The following is a 20,339-nucleotide window of genomic DNA, read 5'->3' on the forward strand; positions in this document are numbered from 1 at the left end:
TATCTTGATTCTATCTTTATTACACGAATCACACAAGATGTCCTCGAGGTGTTGGCGTGATTTCGGTGTTCAATTCCATCCTCCGGGGACTGACCCCTGCTCAACGGCCCATTGCGGGGTTCCACTTTGCCGGGAGCTCCGATCTTTTTTCTCCCTCTCGTCAACTTTCCAGACCTTGGCACGCGGGTCAACATCCCCGGACCAGCGACGAAAGCGACGAAAGCGACAGCCGACGACACGGCATGCGGCCGAGCTAGCTTCGAGCTCCGAACCCGAGGCCAATTGACCCTTACACATACCGATATACGCCATGTCGCGGCTTGCGGGCAGGATGCCCAAAAGCCTGGGGCAGCGCTGGACAGCTCCGGTCGGTGCGACAGCTGCTGGTGCTGCTGCTGCTGCTCGCCGGTCGACATGTCTCTCTCTCCGTATTGTGCCCGCGCGCTTCTCATCGACAGAGAACAACAGCAACAAACCTAGGCCGAGCGGGCATTCATTCCAGGGCCAGCTGACCCACAGTATCATGAACCGTCTGCAGCGGGAGAGGTCCGATCTCGAACGCATGGCTAGGACGCGGCCCGAGTCGAATATCGCAAGGAACTTTAGTCTTACCTTCGGTAAGCTTTTACCCTTCCTTGCCTTGAATGCGCTCCTTGTCTGACTGCTCATTGTGCCAGTCCTCTTCTTCGTCGGCTCCGTTTCATGGCTGCTCGGCTACCAGTACCCGCGCGATGTCGACCCCAACTCGACGCTACCCCTCAACGCAACACGACCGCCGTCCTACAAGCTCAACCCGGCCCATCTCGAAGCCGCCTGGGCCGACTTCGTCGAGATCGTCGGCCAGGAGAACGTCAGCACAGTCGAGGACGACATCAAGCAGCATGCCACCTCGGACTGGTCCTCCCACCAATCCGACCCCGCCCACAAGCCCTTCTGCGTCGTCTACCCCTCTACCACCGAGCAGGTGGCCGCCCTCATGAAGATCTGCCACGTCCGCCAAATCCCCGTCGTCGGCTACAGCGGCGGCACCAGTCTCGAGGGCCACTACACGCCGACGCGCGGCGGCATCTGCGTCGACTTCAGCCGCATGGACAAGGTGCTGGCCCTGCACAAGGAGGACCTGGACGTGGTGGTGCAGCCGGGCGTCGGCTGGGAGGCCCTCAACGAGCAGCTGGCCGAGCACAACCTCTTCTTCCCCCCCGACCCGGGGCCGGGCGCCCAGATCGGCGGCATGATCGGCACGGGCTGCAGCGGCACCAACGCCTACCGCTACGGCACCATGCGCGAGTGGGTCCTGTCCCTGACCGTCGTGCTCGCCGACGGCACCGTCATCAAGACCCGCCAGCGCCCGCGCAAGAGCAGCGCCGGCTACGACCTGACCCGCCTGTTCATCGGCTCCGAGGGCACCCTGGGGCTGGTGACGGAAGCCACGCTCAAGCTGTGCGTCACGCCCGCCGCCGCCTCCGTCGCGGTCGCGAGTTTTCCCTCTATCCGCAACGCGGCCGACTGCGTGGCGCGCGTGGTGGGCGACGGGGTGACGGTCGCCGCCGTCGAGATCCTCGACGACGACCAGATGCGCTTCATCAACGCGCTGGGCAACACGACGCGCAAGTGGCGCGAGGCGCCCACGCTCTTCTTCAAGTTCTCGGGCTCGCCCGCGGGCGTCAGGGAGCAGGTCGACCTCGTGCGCGCCGTCGCCCGCCGCGCCGGCGGCCAGTCCTTCGACTTCGCCCGCGACGACGCCGAGCAGGCCGAGCTGTGGTCCGCGAGGAAGGATGCCCTGTGGGCCACCATGGGCCAGCGCCGTCCCGGTGATCATGTCTGGACGGGGGATGTGGCCGTGCCGATGAGCAGGCTGCCGGATATTATTGAGGAGACGAAGCGGGATCTGAAGACGACGGGGTTGACCAGCTCGATTGTGGGGCATGTGGGGGATGGGAACTTTCATAGTATGTTTCTGTTTCTAACTAGCTTCCTGCTGGATAGAGAGAGTATCGGCTAACATGTCTAGTTATTCTCTTGTACAATGAGATGGAGCGGAAGCTGGCCGAGGACTGCGTCCACCGCATGGTGAAGCGGGCCGTCGAGATGGAGGGCACCGTTACGGTAAGCCGATAATCAACCTTTTTCACAGCCCCTTGGCTCGACTAATCTGGTTTCTCTTCTAGGGTGAGCACGGAGTCGGCCTCGTCAAGCGCGATTACCTGCCCCACGAGCTGGGCGAGACGACGGTGGATGCTATGAGGAAGGTAACAAACAACCCCCTTTTTTCCCCGATCGGAAAAGTGAACCGCTCGCTAACCACCGTCCCTAACGTTTAGATCAAAGCCGCCTTCGACCCCCTGTGCCTCCTCAACTGCGACAAGGTCGTCCGTGTGCAAAAGCCTGCCCGCGGGGAGGTGGCTGAGTGGTAGTGGAAAGCCATTTGTACAATTTAACTCGGCAGCTTATTCAGGTGTCGAAATGTATACCCTGTCTCATATGCATGCTTTGTAGCTGTGATATCATCACCGCGGGGACGCCGACATCATCCTGCAAGCTCCCGCGCCCTTCGTTCAAGAAGCAATCCGCCCCGGCAGTGCCTTGCCGGCCGGCCGGACCGTGCCGCGACGAATGGCTTTCCACATCGGTGGTTCCTTTCGTTGCTTAGCTAACATTATTCATCATCCAGCTCCCGGCGCAGTTTCCTTTTTTCGAAGGAGCTCCCTGGTGGAGGGAACGTCATGCGATCGGCAGACCGGCGTGTGGCGAGGCAGCAATTGGTGTGCGCAACTTCTCGGCGCATTGCATGCCGATGCGGTTTCGGCGTCTCATTGCAGATGCCCGGAAATTGCGCGGGCTCCGGCGATCCAATCCTACGGACCCGTCTCACGTCCGTTTTCGGCTCGCCGTCTTCCTTTGCCGGTAGACCGGCTCCGGCTCACATCAACGCCCTGCGTTCGGCATGACTCAAGACGGCTTGGATTCCGAGATGCTGGGGGGCGAGTTGGATGTTGATTGGGTTTGGTTTTTGGTAACGTGTTGGGCTTGGCTGGATCTGGCTCGCCGGTTGAGGAGGAGCGAGGGCGCCCGGAGATAACGGGCATTGAGGTGATTCCCATACTACGGGAGAGAGACGAGGTTACGGCGTCGGGAATAGCATCTAGGAAGTGTAGTGTGCTGAAGTCGAGTAGGTCGAGTATTAATAGCCTGCATTGCCGTATGCGCCAAGTACGTGTTTCTCTGATCAAGAGTACCCAACGAGTGTGGTAGTGTATGCAACGATGAATCCCGTCAACACCAAGCCCTACAAGCTTCCAGACGATGCAGTGTGGTTGAGTGAGTACCCCCAGACGTTTCCCGCCCCTGAAGACATCAAAAATTGACCCCAATCTCCAGTAACCGGCTGCTCGTCCGGCATCGGCCGCGCCCTCGCGACGCTCGTCGCCAGCAAGCCCAACCACCGTCTCATCGCCACGGCCCGCAACCCAGCCGACCTCGCCTACCTCTCCGACGGCAACCCTAACATCCTTAAGCTCCCGCTGGACGTGACCTCGCCAGACTCCGTCAACGCCGCCTTCACCGCCGCCGCAGAGCACTTTTCCAAGACAGAGAACGGCGGCGACGGCAGATTCCACCTCGACGTCGTCGTCAACAACGCCGGCTACTCCCTCTCGGGCGACACGGAGTCAGCCACCGAGGAGGAAACACACCGGGAGATGGAGACGCTGTTCTTCGGCACCGCGCGCGTGACCACGCGGGCCGTGGAGGCCATGCGCCCGCAGCAGCAGGCGGACGGGGACGACGCCAGGGGCGGTGTCATCTTCAACATCTCGTCGCTGGCCGGGCTGTGCGCCTTTCCCGGGCATGCGTACTACCACGCTGGCAAGTTCGCCGTCGAGGGTTTCTCTGAGAGCGTCGCAAGAGAGGTCCACCCGGACTGGGGGAGTAAGTGCAAATTTTCAACCTCTTTACCTGCCTCCCTGCTTGTTTGAAGTCGGGTACCCACTTGTCCGTGTGTAGTGCAATGGCTAACGAAGATGGCAACAACCCTCCTTAGTTAACATGTGCATCGTTGAACCGAGCGGCGTCCGGACCAACTTCGAGGGCCACAGCAAGGCGCGCACGGCGGCGCACCCGGCGTATGCCGGCCCCGACATGCCGGCGCGCAAGCTCGAGATGTACGTCAACATGGGCATCAAGTCGGGCGTGGGCATGATGGAGCCCGCCGCCGTGGCCGATGCGCTCTACAATATTGCGAGTCGCGGAGAGCGGGTCCCCCTGAGGCTGCCGCTGGGTGCCGTGGCCTGGAAGATGGGCAAGGCTAAGTTTGAGGGCTTGGTGCAGGAGTTTGAGGCGGTCAAGGAGATTAGTGCGATGGGTCAACAGCTTTGAAGGGGGATGTGATATTTTAATTTCGTATATTGAGAAAGAAAAATGACTGATTGTGTGATGGGTGGATGAATTGAATCACTGCTGAATCGGGTTACCAACTGTATGGATTTAATGAAGTGTGCAGCTGAGAGCTCCTTCTGTTATCTTTTGGTCCCCTCCTCTTCGCGTTTTCCATTTTACTTTTACAACTTTTCGTTCGTCATGAGAATCAGGTCTCGGCAAAGCCGTTTCGAACCCGATTTGCTGCTTCATCCTTCGACGTCCTTGTCTCCTCGACAGGAGAAAAAACTCCGGCTGGATACGACGGTAGCGTGGTGTGCGACCCGCGGAACTGATTCCAGCCCAGTGGATGCGCTTCGTTGGCCAGGCTGTGCTCCCCCCTGCTGATTGCCGAGAGGTGGAAACGCTGGGTCCAAGGGACTTTGGGAAGCGGGGACCTCGAGATTCCCATGTTGAAATCAGGAATCCCATTCTCTACAGCCCCGCCCCCGCCGCTTCCCGCTATGATCGACAGTCTCGGTCGACAAGTCATTGAGTCTGGACCGGTTGGACAACGACTGACGGAATTGATTGTAGGCCTGCCGTCCCTTCCGTTGACTCGGGTTCCATTTCCCTCGTTTTCTTCTTCTTTTAAGCGCACCTACTATGCGCACTAAACATCTTCGAGACGGTCGTTTTATCTTATTTTTCATCGTTATTCGCCACCAATGCCCACGTGCATCGCTTTGACAGGCACCTCATAATCGCTTGCTGGGTCTAGACCGCGCCCCCCCCGTCCAAAATCCAAACTCTTGCCCCGACGGCCCCATACTACCCCCCGTTCGCCATCATGTCCCACCGGCGTTCTCTATCCTCAAGCTTCATGGGCTTTGGGATGCCGATGAGCATGGGCTCCGAGACGTCCACGCTGCAGGTCCGCCTTTAAATTCACTTTCGCGAGGCATCAGACCTACTGACACCGTCTTGACTATGCAGATGAATCCCGACGCCACCGACACGCTGTTCCCGCTCGACAGCTCATTTTTTTATCCATTTGTCGACGGCAACATGTCCTTGGCTCTACAACCAATTGAATCAGCCTCGAGGATCTACGAAACCGGGCCGGGCCCTGCCTCCTCGGCCGGCCTGGTAGGGAACACCCCACAGTCGTCCTCTTTCTCTCCCAATGACACGACGGCCACCGAGCCGGCCCACGAGCCCCCGGGAACTGGAAACCAGACCCAACCAAGCGGGTTGAACGAGTTCACCAAGCGGTCCAATTGGCCAGCCCGAGTGGTCGACGAGCTCCGGGACTTGTTACACATCTTGGACGCCGAAGGGAGGGTCAAGACGGTCTCGCCGAGCGCCGAGCATCTGACTGGCTACAAGCCGGCCGAGCTCCGTGACATGCTCATGCGCGAGCTGTTGCACCCCGATGACGTAGGCGTCTTCACATCGGAGCTAAACCAATCCATAGCCGTGGGTACTCCGTTCCGCGTCTTTTACAGGATGAGGAAGAAGGACGGGACCTACGCCGTCTTTGAAGCCATTGGCCACGCCCACATCGCCGCCGCCAAGTTTGCGCCCAACCCAGACAACCAAACACCCTTCTGCCAAGCTGTCTTCATGATGGCCAGGCCGTATCCCACCAAGAACGCGGCTCTGCTCGACTCATTCCTAGAACACAAGATGGAGAACGAGCGCCTCAGGCGTAAGATCGCAGAGCTCCAAAAGGAGGAGCAGGACGACGCCGACGAGTCCGAAAGGACGTGGCGGCGGAGCCAAGAGACCACACCGTCCGAAAACGGCGTACGCTTCGGGACGACGACCTTCCAACCCCTGCCAGATGCGTCCACCCACCTTCGGGAGCGGGATGCCTCCCTAGACGGCGGGTTCATGGATGGCGTGACGGGCTCGCGGCGGTCCTCGATAGGGGTAACCCATGCCGACACCATCGAGATGCTCACCGGCCTCCGGTATCAGGAAGGCGAACGAAGCCATGGAATTACCACGGGGGTGGCTAGCCCCACTCTCGTGTCGGGAGACGCTGGCGTCCTCACTGGAGACGCCGGCATCGCCATCCCAGTGGACAGAGATCAGCGTGCAGGAGAGAAGAAGAAGAAGCTCAAGTTAGCCGAGGAATACGTCTGTACGGATTGCGGTGAGTTCATACCCTTCCGGCTCGGAGGTTGACAAGCACTGATTTACTTCTTAGGAACACTTGAGTCTCCCGAATGGCGCAAAGGGCCTAGCGGGCCTAAAACCCTCTGCAACGCCTGCGGGCTTCGCTGGGCGAAGAGGGAGAAGAAAAAGAGCGCCAGCCATGTTGTGGGAAGCGGCTTAGAACAACATCCTGGGCCTGGCGGTGATATTATCGGCTAGAGGTCGTTCGCCTGTTTTGAATTGGTCAAGTAATTCATGTTGCGTGTGTTGCGACGATTCGAAGCCCTTCCTCCGAAAGTTGGTTGGCTTTTAGGTACAAGGTCTCTGGAAAAGCGACAGGGCCCTGGTGGTTCCAAAACGTCCTGCAACGCATGCAGCCTTTGGCAAACGAAGGGTCGGGGCCTCGACCACGGCGGCACGGAACGTCATAGTATCTCGGGCCCAAGGGGAACACTACCGGCTAGACGCAGAGACTCGCTCAGAAATGAGACTACGACTACGGGACCCAGAACGTCAACCGTTTCTACGGCGTTACCTGGTTGTGGCGGCATACGTTAATAGGTGTCGTCAAGGCGGGGATTTCGGCGGTCTCTTTGCTGGCGCCGTACGAAGCAGCTTTCTGGCTAGCCCCCTAAAATTAACACAACGCAGTAACGGTCATGTATGTATAAGACGGCAACGGCTGGCTTTGGATGACAGGTATTGGGTTGGTCCTGGGCGCACGGGTCACAACACAAAACATACTAAGGGACTTGCTTATGATATTGGACTTCTCTATTTTAGTAGTACTTTCCCGAACATACCACAAAACTACAACAACAAACACAATCACAGCAAAGTTCTAGTGACCAGCCTTCGGCCCGCATAACCTCATCACCTGGTCCACGCGTGGGGCCGTGGGGTGACCTGATTATTATTCTCTGATGTCTTGACGGATTTGTTGTCATTGGTGAAAGATGAAGGTGAAACAAGCTGTGGGATCGCGTTGCTTAAACCACACCTCCAATTGGGCCCAAACACGACCCCGCGATGGCCTGGACACCAGAAATGACAGGAGACCTTCCCCTCCTTCAGCTGCCTTCGTTACTTACCCCGCCAAAGTGCAGCTGAGCTCCAGCGTACCCCTCTCCCTCCACTTATACTTATACCCCTCGAGCAACCTGGAACTGCCTTCTGGGAGGCACCCACTTCAACACAAGCAAACCATCCGTGGAAGCAATAGTAAGTCGTTGCTTCGCTTGGTGTATTTGGTTTCCCCAAGTACTGACCGCGGCAGTTAACCTCTCTTACCACGCTTACTTCTTCAATTTTGAACATTCAGAGGCCAACATGGACGGGCTCCTCGGAAAGGCTGTCGGCAAGGTGTTGGGCGACGACGACGAGCGGCCCCAGGGTGAGTGACAGACACAACCCCAACCAATACAGTGACACAACAACCAAGAATGGGAATGGCTAACAGACCCGTCCATCCAGGCCTACAGCAAGGAGGCGGTAACCGTACGCCAGCCTCCCCGCCCTCACCCCCCGAATCACGACACTAACTCTCTAATAGTGACCCACGGCGGCGCCTACCCCGCCGGCGGCGGTTACCCACACGACGACGACGACGACCTGCGCGGCGCGGCCTCCATCGCGGCCAAGGAAGCGCCCGAGAGCCAGGGCTTCTTCGACGACATCCTGGGCACGCTGCTCAAGGACAAGCCCAAGGCAAAGCTCGAGGAGGAGGACCTCGACGAGGACGGTGCGCACACCACCACACCACACCACACCACACACCACCACCCTCCTCACCCCCTATTTTGTCACACCCGACCAAAGAGGCCCCAGCTAACCTCCCCCCTCCTATCCCCTAAAAAACAGACGCAGTCCAATCCCACCGCAAATTCTTCGGCCTCGGCGACGCCGCCTCCGCCGCCACCGCCCAACAAGCCCCCGCATCCAGCTCATCCCTAGGCAACGCCGCCGCGATGCAAGCCCTCAAGCTCTTCACCTCATCCGGGAGCAGCGACTCCTCTGCGGCGGCCCCGCCGCAGAGCCAGAACGCGTTTGTCGGGCTGGCCATGGCGCAGGCCGCCAAGCTGTTCGACGCCCAGTCCTCGCAGGGCAATGTCGAGGCGGGCGCGGACAAGCAGAGCGTGGTGCGGAAGGCGGGGGAGATGGCGTTGAAGATGTATCTGAAGAGTAAGGGGGGTGCTGGTGCTGGCGGGGCGGCGGGTGGTGCGGGTGGGGGTGTGGAGGGGTTGCTGGGGTTGGCGGGGAAGTTTATGAAATGACGGGAATGAGTTAGGTACCCAGGGAAGGGGGGGTAAGATAGGGGGTGGTTGTTATTTTTTATTTTTATTTTTGAAGTCTAAGTTGGTGTTTTCAATCCGATTTTGCCCTCATGGTTGTTGAATGCCTAGGGAGAAAGAAGGATGTTGAAAGGCATGATGGGAACGATTACGTCTGGTGCCGTAGGGTATGACTGTGTATGTTCGCGGTTCTTTTATCAAATCCAATCATGGTGTTCACCTTTCAAGGGGCAATGAGAGAGAGCGGTCAGCTTAGCGAGAAAGTCGACGGACACGGCCGGGTCGGGCCACAAGGGTCTTTAAAGTTGGACCCACTTCGCTGCCTAGCCTTGTCCCGTGATCTCGCGATTTGAGTTGAAGGAGCGCTTGCAACCTCCACTCCGTGTCGCGGCACCACGCGTTCGCATCCGATCGACATCGAGAGCCGAGGCCCAGGAACACCGCTTCCTTTCCCCCTTTAAAACGGTTGCATGGAATTGGACCCCACCAGCTCGGGCCTCACCCCGTCGCACCGCCATGTCTAGGATAGAGAAGCTCTCGATTCTTGGTGTGCGCTCCTTCGGGCCGCAACACCAGGAAACGATCGCGTTTAACACCCCCCTGACCTTGATCGTTGGTTATAATGGCTCGGGAAAAACGGTGGGTTTTCATTTTTCGACCATCTCAGTCACACCGTTGCTTTGCTGACACCCTTCTAGACCATTATCGAATGCCTCAAGTATGCCACCACCGGCGAACTCCCCCCGAACAGCAAGGGCGGCGCCTTCATCCACGACCCCACACTGGCTGGTGAGAAGGATGTTCGCGCCCAAGTCAAAGTATCCTTTCGATCGACCGTCGGCGAGTCCTACGTTGTGACGCGTAATGTCCAGCTCATAGTGAAGAAGAGCACGAGGTCGCAGAAAACACTGGAAGGGAGCCTGCTACTGCGGAACAATGGAGAGCGGCACGTCATTTCCACACGGGTCATGGAACTTGACAAGCTCGTCCCTGAGAAGCTTGGTGTTTCGCCGGCTGTTCTGGACACCGTCATCTTCTGCCATCAGGACGAGTCCCTGTGGCCCATGAGCGAGCCCTCTGCCCTCAAGAAGCGGTTCGACGAGATTTTCGAAGCCATGAAGTACACCAAGGTCATCGACAACCTGAAGATTCTCCGTAAGAAGAAAGGCGAGGAGCTCCGTGAGTTGAAGTTGCAGGAGAACCAGGACAAGGCGAATAAGGAGAGGGCGGACAAGGTCAACAAGCTCATGGGCCAGCTGACGAGGGAGATCGAGGAGGGCCGGGGCAAGTACGACGAGCTCACAGAACAAATGGCGGAAGAGGGCGCCAAAATCAAATCAAAACACGAGCAGGCCAATAGTTTCCTGAGGATTGTAAACGATCTCCAGACCAAGACCGAGAAGTTGGAGTACAAGAAGGAGGCAATCCAGGAGCTACGCAGCCGCATCGAAGAATCTTCCGACACAGACCAAGTCCTAAAGAACTCTCTTGATGAGTACGAGCAGACGATCGAGAGGACCGTCGCCGACCGCGACAGAAAAGCTACCCAGTTCCACGAGCTCCAGGGGGATCTCAAGTCATCCCGGGAGCAGCATACCGCGAAGGCCTCCGAGCAGGGCAAGCACCAGTCGGACAAGGACAAGTACGAGCGCCAGCTTGTCACCCAGGACCGTATGATCCACGAGGCGGCTACTCGCCACGAAATCCGGGGCTACGATGGGGACCTAGACGACCGGAGGATCGCCGCCTTTAATGAACGCATCCAAAAGACCCTCAATGATAAGAAACGCGAGTTGGAGCGCATTCAGCGTGAAAATTCTGAAGAGCTCGACAAGAAGTCTGCCGTCATCACGGAACGCGATAGCCGAAAGGCATCGCTGATCCGGGATCGCGCATCGGCCAAGCAGCGCATCATCACAGTCGGCAAGGAATCGGCCACTATCCAGGGCGAACTCAGCAGATTGGATATCGACGAGGGCGCCGAGGCCATGCTTCGGACTGAAATGAAGGAGCTCGAGGCTAGGATTGAGACAGCAAAGGCCGAGGAGCAAGGGGCGGACTTGGACGCGCAGATCAAGAAGGTCAACGACGATATTTGGAACCTCGAAGCGCAGACCGCCAAGCTCGCCAGAGAGCTCGTCGAGTGCACGAGACTCGCATCCGAGCGAGCCCAGCTCGACCTGCGAAAGAAACAACTAACCGAGCGGCGGCGAGAACTAGAGATACTCAGGAAGACTTGGACCGAACAACTTTCGGCGTTGGTCGGGAACGATTGGCAACCAGAGACTATCGAAACTGAGTTCCAGAACGCAGTCAAACACCAAAACACGGTTGTTGCCGAGTGTAGGAAGCAGAAAGATGCGACTCAGCAGGAGTTGAAGCAAGTGGAGTATAAACTCTCAAACGCACGGGATCGGCATAGCAAGCTGTCCACGGAGAGAGAAAACTGCAACCGCGCCGTCACAAAAGCCCTTAAGGACGTGAGGAACCCGGACTCACCACCCATTGAGGACTACACGAAGGAGATGGAAAGCATCGAGGCCGAGCTCAGCCAAACGGAGACGGATCTGAAGCTCTACGATGAGATGAAGAAGCACTACGCGAGCATCAAGGACCGGGCTGTGCGGTTCAACAAGTGCTACTATTGCGAACGGGATTTCAAGGACCAGCCCACCGCGAGGTCAAAACTCCTTGACAAAATCGCGAAGAAGCTGAGTGATGAGGACAAGCAAGAATTAATGGAAGACCAGGTTCACTTCACTGAACAGATCAAAACTCTCAGAGCTGTACGCGCTCAGTATGACAGCTATCGGCGACTTGAAACTGAGTTGCCGTTAATAACCAAAGACATTGACGCGGCCTCGTCTCAGCGGGAGGAGTTGGTCCGCCGCCTGGAGGACCAGGATCTCGCCTTCAGAGAAGCAGAGGACAAGCGTCAAGAGGTTGACGGACTGAGCAAGAACGTCCTGAAGATATCCCAGACGCATAAGGATATCATCGAGGCGGAGAGGCAGGTGGAGAGGTCGCAGCAGTCTTCGAGCATTGCAATGCGGAGTCCTGACGAGATCAACGAGGAGCAAACCACTTGCGCGGAGCAGACCCGAACTGCCCAAGCTAAGCTCAGCAAGCTCACCACCGAGAGGCAGCGCCTGAAAGACCTGGCCGCACAGCTCGAGGTCGAGAGGCTCGAGTTGAGGCATAAGATCAGCAGTGCCGTTCAGCAACTGGAGCGGAAGAAGAGCCTCCAGGACTCTATCCGCAGATACAAGGAGGAGCAGGGTCACCTGCGGGAAACCATCCAGGAGGCCGATAAGGAAGTAGAGCGTCTCGAGCCAGAGATTGCAAGTGCTCGTGCAGCGCTAGAGGAAGCTCGGCAACAGGGGCGAGCCAAGGAGCAGAAGGTCGCAGAAGAGAGAGATGCCATCGCCACTACCTTCAGCGAGCTCAAGATGGTCAGCACCGACATCCAAGAGTACCTGGATCGTGGCGGTCCTTCAAACCTGGCCTCGAACCAGCGGGCCATTGCTACCCTAGAAGCCACGATCGCCAATCTCGAGAGCGAGATGAAAGATCTAACAGTTCAAATCAACAAATTGAACAAGGAGATCGACAACAGCGACGCCAAGAAACGGAACATCGCCGACAACCTGACCTACCGCAAGAACCTGCGTGAGTGCGACGCCCTCGAGGAAGAAATCGTCGAGCTCGAGTCTCGCAACGCTCAGGAAGACTACGACCGTCTCACTCAGGAAGCCCGCTACCTCGAAACCCGCCGCGGCAAGCTCACCGCCGACCGGGAGCGCCTCGTGGGGTCCCTAACGACCAAGGACGAAGAGTTCAAGCGACTGGATGAAGAATACCAGATCGAGCTCAAGGACGCCAAGGCCAAGTACAAGGAATCCCATATCAAGGTCGAGACCACCAAGGCCGCCATCGACGACCTCGGCCACGGGACTGCTGCCCTTGACCACGCCATCATGCGATACCACTCCCTGAAAATGGAGGAGATCAACCGCACCATCGGCGAGCTGTGGCAGAGCACGTACCAGGGCACCGACATCGACACGATCCAGATCCGGTCCGACGTGGAGGCCGGGGCCGGGTCTGGCGGCGGCAAGCGCAACTACAACTACCGCGTGTCCATGGTCAAGGGCGACACCGAGATGGACATGCGCGGCCGCTGCAGCGCGGGCCAGAAGGTCCTCGCCTGCATCATCATCCGTCTGGCCCTGGCCGAGTCCTTTGGCGTCAACTGCGGCCTCATCGCCCTCGACGAGCCCACCACCAACCTCGACAGCGACAACATCCGCAGCCTGGCCGAGAGCTTGCACGGCATCATCAAGGCCCGCCGCTCCCAGAGCAACCTGCAGCTGATCGTCATCACCCACGACGAGGAGTTTTTGAAACACATGCAGTGCAGCGATTTCTGCGATGACTTCTTCCGAGTTAGGAGAGATGAGAAGCAGAATAGTGTTATTGTGCGGGAGAGTATTACCAGGATCATGGAGTAGGGAGAGAGCACGGGTTGGGGGGGTTCATATTGCTCTCCTGTTTTTGTACTTTAAGGAGTTGGCATTTCTCGCTGATGGTTGATATTGGCGCATGGGTCTGGCTTGTAATGAATGAAGATGGAGAGATACCAACACCTTCGTTCCCGGGGTATCCGACACTCACTGCTCTGCTGACCCTCGGTCCTCGGTTCAACTAACCACTGCGGTGTATTGTATCCAGCGCCCTAAAACACAAGCACCGCTGATACACACCAACCCAACCCTGAGCCGGGTGAACCCAACCCGAATCTATTCCCTTCTCCCAAAGCATCCGCCGAACAACGACGTCACCACCGCCCTCAATCCCGCTCCGCAATTCGCCCACCGCGCAGGCAAAACAACCGACGACGGCGCGGCGTGTGCCTTCTCCGAGACCACCGGCAAAGCCGGGCCACACTAGCCACCGGCCTGATCTTTAGCAGCCTCGTCCTGCTTCGTCACAACAGAACCCCCTTCACCACTCCCAGCCGTGTCCTTTTCGTCGTCTCCCTTGGTACCGTCCACCGGCCGCCCCTTCTCGGGGTCCGCAGCAGCCCCGCCCTCGTTGCCCGCCTCGGCGGCGCCGGCATCCGGCAGGACGACGTCGCCTTCGGCGTCACGTTTTGGTTCCGAGGGGGCGGCGTTTCCGTCGGCAGGCTTTTGCTCTGTCGTCGTCGTCGTCGTGTTTTGGTCCTTGTTCTCCTGGGCGCCGGGTTCGTCGTCGTCCTTCCTCCTCTTGGTGGTAGGGGATTCGGGTTCCAGGTCGTCACCCGCCTCGCGTTTCGGTGCGGGTTCGCTGCCCTCGCGGCTGTCGCTGGCCGGTTTGTTGTCGCCATCCTGCTGCTGCTGCGCGGGGGGCGACTGGACCCGCCGCCCGACGGCCGCCTCCACGTCGAGACCCTGCACGTCCATCGGGCTGCCGCCGCTGGCGATGTAGTTCGCCGTCGCGGCGCTCTGCGGGCCCATGTCGGCGGCGCCGATCTCCTCCGGTCCCCGGACGTGGGGCGTCTCTTCCTCCTCCTTGTCGGCGCCCTCGCCCATGGTGGCGTCTTCCTGTGCCGTGGCGTCGGAATCGCCCTGCGTCTGCTGCTGCGGCGATTGCTGTTGCCTGTTGATCTGGTTCAGCGGCACGAGGCCGGCACGCTGCTCCTGGCGTAGGAGCTCCCCCTGGGTGACGCTGCGCTGGGTGAGCAGGGCCACGCCGGCGCCGGTGGACGGGATGCCGTTCACCGACACCGAGACGGTTTCGATGCTCCCAATCCCATTAGGCCCTTCGATAGTTTCGGTGCTTTCCGTCCGCACTCGACCCTCGATATGGCCGCCTGGTCGCTGCTGCTGCTGTTGGGCCTGAAACTGTCGCTCGGGGTTCTCACCGGCGGACAGCGGAGATGAGCCGCCTGCCTCACTGCCGTCTTCGCTGCCGCTCCCGTTTGATCTCCTCGAAAGCCAGGGGATTGGCGTCAACAAGGCCCCGCCCAATGCCTCGTCCGACCCGAGGCTGTTGGCCGCCGCTGTGTCGATAGACAGATTCCCTGTGCTCCCACTGCCCGCGCCGTTCGCTAGCAGGGACATGGCGCCTACGTCGGGAAGGGCCGGGGGAAGCGGGTAGGTGTTTGCGCCGCTGGTTACGTGGACAACACGGTCGAGGGCGTGGAGATAGGGTACCAAGTGGCGATAGTGTTGGCGCGGGCGCAGGATTAGCTCGGATAGCCGTTGAATGGTGTGCGGTGGGTACTGGGGGAAACTCGTGCGCAAGACGGATATAATCTCATCGAGCATATCGGCGATGGGTTTCGGGAGGGAAGCGGTCGGCGTGGGTTGCTGAGCGGGTGTGCCCGGTCCTACCACCGCGGCGGACGCAACGTTGGTGCTAGCGCCAGCACCTGCAGCAGCGGAGGGCAGAGATGGATCGGCATTCTCCTTATTTGTCCCTTGTGATGACGATGTTTCTGTCTGGTCTGGCGCATCAAACGGGTCGGAGGAAGGAAGCGGGGCGAGGAAGCGTGGGGAGGGAGGTCTCGCAGGTTGGGCGGGGGGCGGAATATTGGGGATGGGGAACTCGGTATGTGCAATCTGAAAAGTGGCATTGTCAGACCAGAGAAGACCAGTTTAGGCTAGTTAAATCAAAGATCGATCTTGACGGGATACTCACCTTTTCGATTCGCGATAGGACCGTCGGGAGCAGCTCTGGCCAAAGCGAACTGTGGCATGCTGGATTAGCACCATTGCGAGTCGCAGTTGTGGCATGGTGGGCGATACTCACTAGTCCATAGAACCGTCCAGCGCGGCCTTCCTGAGAACGTCATCGCCTGTGTCTATCTCCATCTCGGCCATATTAAGGGTGGGGTGAATGTGAGCTGGAGTCGAGGTTGAGGTTAGGTAACTCAAGGTCCAGATGTTTGGCGCGTGCTCGGTCGCCATGGAGCGCGTCATGGGCACCTGCAGGCAGGGCCTAGAAGGTCCGCTAGCGATGGATGCCCCACCAACTTAGCCTGGCACCTCAATGTCGCAGCGACGGCCGTAATCCGTACATACACGGGCAGTACTTTCCCTTCCCGTCCCAAGGTATGAATGTCCCGGGCCAGCTAATGGAGGTACTCAAGTGCTACAGATTACCTAAAACAGAAGTATTTCGTTCCCCATACAATTTCCCATCTTCAGAACGACTCGCTATTCCATCCCACCCCTCTATACAACCCGGAATGATCGATTTTATTTCACCTCCCATGCTTTTAAGGAGCGAAGCGGCAGCAAGCCATGACTCGAGACTCACGACCTTTGGACCGACGAAAGAAATGACAGACGCACGAATACTTCGTATCGACCACGAACCACCGCGATCGGCCCTATGTGCAGACAGGAATCCCGCCGATCATCCGCTCCCCATCTCAGGGCTCTTTCGTGGCGCCCCAGAACCACAGCGAGCACAGCGATCGCTGCGACAAACGGGCAATGTTATCAATTGCGGCGCGTCCGATCGTCCGCACCTCTGTCGTCATCTCACGGAGAAAGCTGAACCGTGATGCGGCCAGCATGAATGCCTTTTGCTCGGCGTCTCCCGCCAAAGGATTCTGACCCGCTTGTTTAGCCCAAGGCCGTGGTTTCTTCAGGGTTCAACCTGTCGCGAGTTGCTGCGGAGGGTAACCTGGCATTCAAGATGGATTTCGGTGAAAACGAAGCCGCCCCTCCCAACCCGGTGTTGCTTTCAGCGTGTAGCGGAGCCCATCGCAAGGCCCATACGAAGTAACCTCAATCAAGTCCGCAGACTGTCTGTCCTGCGAGTCGTGCGAGCACTCGAAAAAATAACCCAAGTCCTCCAGATTATTGTGGATATCGAGCTCCATCCTCCCCGGTCGACTCGCCGAGCAGACCCACGTGGGGCTGGGCTGAAAGGGCTGACTGACTCCGCGGACAGGCTGGGGATGCCGAAGAACGGCGCAGAACTCAATGACTGGATAGTTCCATGGGAGCAGCCGATCCTCTGCGGGCTCGACGTGTTATTATGATCATGATGGATTTGTTGGAAAGGCCTGCAAAGCTATACTTGTAACTAAATGATGACCTTGGTTGGTCGGTTGGCTCGATGCAAGATGGTTGGTTGGGCTGTGAAAGCCGTTTGCATGTCCGAAACGGCATGTGGAGCCAGTGCAAGTCGCTGCAGCAAACGAAATACGGACGAAACCGTGACAGCCGCCTGGCCTTGTTCACATCAGAAAAGGGACGGGAGGGAAAGAGAACAAATCCAAGGTGGGATCACGAAACTGCCGGCCGGTCGACAGACAGTGATACACGACGTCAACAGACTCTGTACAAAGAGTGGAGGCTTTGAATGAATCGCGGCCGCATAAACTACCTAGTGTAGGCAAACTGGCACAGCCTCGAACTCGGCCAGCCAAGCTTGGCTCTGCAGGAGGCTGATGGGGAGAAACTAGCCCCTGTTTGGAATTCTCGCTGATGCTCGCCAGAGTCCTGGTTCCTGTCTTGGCCCCGTTTGTCACCTGCCAAACCCCAGCACCCCAGTCCTGTCTGCAACATCCCACTCCCGCAGGGCCGTGTCCTTGGTTCCCTCTTTTTTCATCCCATCGTTTATCAATTTCGAGGTGCCCATTTGGCCATCTTTCCAATCTCTCTTTTTCGTTTTCATCGGATCCTTCCCAGCTCCACTCTGCCCTGCCATTTCCCGGGCGCACGAACGACCCAACCGCCTCCGCAAGTCGACTCTCGGCAAAACGTGACCGGAAAGAAGCCAAGTCCTTGTGGCCGAAGTGCTTTCGAACATCTCAGCTCCTCGACGTGTTTCAGCCTGCCCTCGGCCGCCGGAATTCGACGCACAATCCCCCTTGACCCAGCCGAGCCCCGTCTTTGATCACTGCGACGAAAATCGGACGGCGACGGCAGAGAAGCGCGCTTGACCACACTCTGACCACCATTCATTCGCTTTCCCACCAATCCCCCCCGTGAGGCGCCAACCGCCCCCGAGCTTTTGCTCTCTCCACCAAACCCTTTTCAGCGACCCTCGACGACCAACCGGCCCCGTCGACCCAAGCAAACAACCACTGACAAAGAAGCTTGACAAACACAAAATCAAACCGCCAAAGTGCATTCAGAACCGCCCGTCCTGGATTCGCAACGGGAACTTCGCCGGTCCTATCTGGCCGGGTCGCAGCCCATCTCGAGCTTTGACGGGGCGTACAACTACAGAGACAGCGCCATGATGGCCTCAGGTGTCCCGCCCACCTCTGGGCGCAAGAAGCCACTCTTTTCATCAGAGTTCCTCGCCTCGAAATGGGCGAAGCTCTTCTTCCTCATCGTTGGGTTGCAGGCCCTAATCTGTGTCGCTTTCGAATCGTACGTCGCCATGCTACCAACCGCAACCACAAAACAAGACCCACGCAATACTGACATGACGATGCAGATACGTGTTTGGGAGATTCCAGTTCAGTCTGGAGTACCAGGAGGAGTCGAATCTCACTGACAGGCTAAAGTCACAATACCGCACCATCCCGACCTTTTTGACCCTATTCATCTTCGGCTTCCTCTACATCCTATTCCTCACATGGGACGCCCTGCGGCTCAAGAACACCATTCAGATCATCGGCTTATGCGTGGCCAACCTGGCCATTTTCGTCTACGCTATCCTCCAGATCGATCAAATCAACGGTTCGATCGATACGCTCCTGAAGAATGGCGCCCTGAAGCCGGATAAGGAAGACAGGAACGTGTGGGCGCTGTGCAGGCCCTTCCTGATTGCCGTCCCGGCTGTGGTGGGCGTCGTCACTGCCATCATGGGTGGCCTCGCTTACCAGCTCTACCGAGAGTTTGCCTGGGATATCCTGAAGCAGATCGGTGCCGACTACCGCATGAAGAAGCGCTTCTTGCACTATCAGGTGAGTTCAGACGACCACGTATGCGAACGCCATGTCCTAACAAGGTGCAGATTTATATTGCCCTGCTGAAGTTCGATTTCTTCTTTTTCCTCGGCTTCACCGTGCAGTTCCTCGTCATCGTCAACGGCCTGAACGACCTCGAACTGGGCCTGCACGTCGCCGCCATCCCGATCACCATCGCCATTCTTCTTTGCGCCGCCTTCTTTACCCGGCGTGAGAACCGGCTCGGCGTCGCCTTCGTCATCCTTCTCTACTTCGGTGGCCTGGCCTATTTCTTCTTCAAGCTGGTGCGCATCTACCAGCCGGGCCACAGCCAGGACTACGACGCCGTCAGGCGGTCACTGACGGCATTCGCCGTGCTCACCATCATCCTCATCATTCTGACCATCATCAATGCCTTCATCTGCATGAGCAACTTCGGCGCCGGGCTCAAGGCCCACCTTCTCAGGCCCACGGCCCCCGATCCGGAGAAGGAGGATGCCAACTCGTACCAGATGAACGACCAGCAGACGGCGCTGCCCACTCGGATGACCATCGATTAAGCGAGTATCTAGATGATAGGGAGGGAGTAATACGGAATTGAATGGTGGAAACCGAAAATAGGGCGGGGCGCATCTCGCCTGCGCCAATAACGAAATTTACGACGACTCCGGAGTCTGAAACAAAACAACACCAGCTCCAAAGAGAGGGCCGAGGGAGGAGAGGCATTTCCTAGGTTGTTTCACTTGTCAGCAGCGGAACACCATGGCTACACCTGGCCGGCATAGATATCCACATTGATTTTTGTGATTTCTTTTTTTTTTTCCTTTTTTTTCTTCTGTAAGCTTCGGCGTGTTCAAGAACACGATCCCAGGCGTTATCTTATCATATTTTGGCAAGCACATCATTGCTGTGCCGTCCCCACGGGGAGAGGCACAGAAAGCGTTGGAAGGCGGAGGGGAGAATGGCGTTTTTTCTTTTCTCATTTGTTTCTTTTTTTTCCTTTTCGAGGGTGGGATTTAGCCTGGATCACAATCAGGTCGGTCGGTGGCTTCCAATTGAATTTGTTGTTGTGGGATGGGAATTTCCCCCGGCCCGGCTATCAGGACTTGTGCGCTTGCATCGAACCGCACGCTTCGCCTGCTCGTCGGCTGGCTGGCCCGGCAGACGGTGATGATGACTACCTTGGGAGGGTGGGGATGGGTAAATGAAGAATGTATGAGGGGGTAGATCCGAGAGCAGGTCGAAGCCGGGACGTGTTAAAATGCATGTACAAAGTACATTGGTCGTGATGGCTGTTGGCGAAGTGACTGTTAATAAGAAGGGAAGGGCTTGGTTGAATAAGCAAGCAGTTCGATACGCTATCTCTGTCTCGACAAAGTGAAGTTAGAGAATCGGGTCCTAACACCCTGCGGCGTACAGCACATAGGTACGTAGTACATAAAGAGTCTAACTCGGAGCTTTCTGGTTCAAAGTATAGCAATTGATATCAATCTACCTCTTTGCCCTTGACTCCGTTACCGTTGTCCGCTACTGATACTCTTGTGAGCTCACCCAAACCATTCCATGCCCCGCCCATAGCCCAAACAATCCCGAAATACCCCCAAAAAGGGAGCAAAAAAAACTCTTGAACCACT

At 57.8% G+C, this 20,339-nt stretch overlaps 7 protein-coding genes across 7 annotated transcripts; 6 read left to right on the forward strand and 1 right to left on the reverse strand.

Moving 5' to 3' along the window:
* The first annotated feature begins 169 nt into the window (after positions 1-169).
* B0H64DRAFT_3468 (uncharacterized protein) lies at positions 170-2,491 on the forward strand. Its single transcript, XM_062801348.1, has 5 exons — positions 170-617; positions 678-1,949; positions 2,012-2,106; positions 2,169-2,249; positions 2,322-2,491. The coding sequence occupies exons 1-5, from the start codon at positions 311-313 to the stop codon at positions 2,412-2,414; spliced, it is 1,848 nt and encodes a 615-aa protein (XP_062663471.1). The 5' UTR covers positions 170-310; the 3' UTR covers positions 2,415-2,491.
* Positions 2,492-3,106: 615 nt separating this feature from the next.
* B0H64DRAFT_3437 (uncharacterized protein) lies at positions 3,107-4,428 on the forward strand. Its single transcript, XM_062801287.1, has 3 exons — positions 3,107-3,318; positions 3,379-3,927; positions 4,040-4,428. Exons 1-3 carry the CDS (start codon positions 3,264-3,266, stop codon positions 4,372-4,374), a joined length of 939 nt encoding a protein of 312 aa, XP_062663472.1. The 5' UTR covers positions 3,107-3,263; the 3' UTR covers positions 4,375-4,428.
* Positions 4,429-5,094: 666 nt separating this feature from the next.
* B0H64DRAFT_3439 (uncharacterized protein) lies at positions 5,095-7,104 on the forward strand. Its single transcript, XM_062801294.1, has 2 exons — positions 5,095-6,514; positions 6,569-7,104. The coding sequence occupies exons 1-2, from the start codon at positions 5,344-5,346 to the stop codon at positions 6,733-6,735; spliced, it is 1,338 nt and encodes a 445-aa protein (XP_062663473.1). The 5' UTR covers positions 5,095-5,343; the 3' UTR covers positions 6,736-7,104.
* Positions 7,105-7,845: 741 nt separating this feature from the next.
* On the forward strand, positions 7,846-8,789 carry B0H64DRAFT_369270 (uncharacterized protein; the record flags this gene model as incomplete). The annotated part of the gene is made up of 4 exons (XM_062802014.1): positions 7,846-7,909; positions 7,990-8,013; positions 8,069-8,257; positions 8,377-8,789. 4 exons carry the CDS (start codon positions 7,846-7,848, stop codon positions 8,787-8,789), a joined length of 690 nt encoding a protein of 229 aa, XP_062663474.1.
* Positions 8,790-8,959: 170 nt separating this feature from the next.
* On the forward strand, positions 8,960-13,318 carry B0H64DRAFT_447957 (AAA domain-containing protein; the record flags this gene model as incomplete). Its single annotated transcript, XM_062807033.1, has 2 exons — positions 8,960-9,446; positions 9,506-13,318. The coding sequence occupies exons 1-2, from the start codon at positions 9,324-9,326 to the stop codon at positions 13,316-13,318; spliced, it is 3,936 nt and encodes a 1,311-aa protein (XP_062663475.1). The 5' UTR covers positions 8,960-9,323.
* Positions 13,319-13,753: 435 nt separating this feature from the next.
* On the reverse strand, positions 13,754-15,670 carry B0H64DRAFT_437161 (uncharacterized protein; the record flags this gene model as incomplete). The annotated part of the gene is made up of 3 exons (XM_062806225.1): positions 13,754-15,409; positions 15,489-15,537; positions 15,600-15,670. The coding sequence occupies 3 exons, from the start codon at positions 15,668-15,670 to the stop codon at positions 13,754-13,756; spliced, it is 1,776 nt and encodes a 591-aa protein (XP_062663476.1).
* A 2,194-nt stretch (positions 15,671-17,864) lies between these two features.
* Positions 17,865-19,466, forward strand: B0H64DRAFT_3580 (uncharacterized protein). The gene is made up of 3 exons (XM_062801632.1): positions 17,865-18,184; positions 18,252-18,723; positions 18,774-19,466. The coding sequence occupies exons 1-3, from the start codon at positions 18,048-18,050 to the stop codon at positions 19,263-19,265; spliced, it is 1,101 nt and encodes a 366-aa protein (XP_062663477.1). The 5' UTR covers positions 17,865-18,047; the 3' UTR covers positions 19,266-19,466.
* The last annotated feature ends 873 nt before the right edge of the window (positions 19,467-20,339 follow it).

This window comes from Chaetomium fimeti (assembly GCF_033439085.1).
Source record: "Chaetomium fimeti strain CBS 168.71 chromosome Unknown B0H64scaffold_1, whole genome shotgun sequence".
Lineage (NCBI taxonomy): Eukaryota > Fungi > Ascomycota > Sordariomycetes > Sordariales > Chaetomiaceae > Chaetomium > Chaetomium fimeti.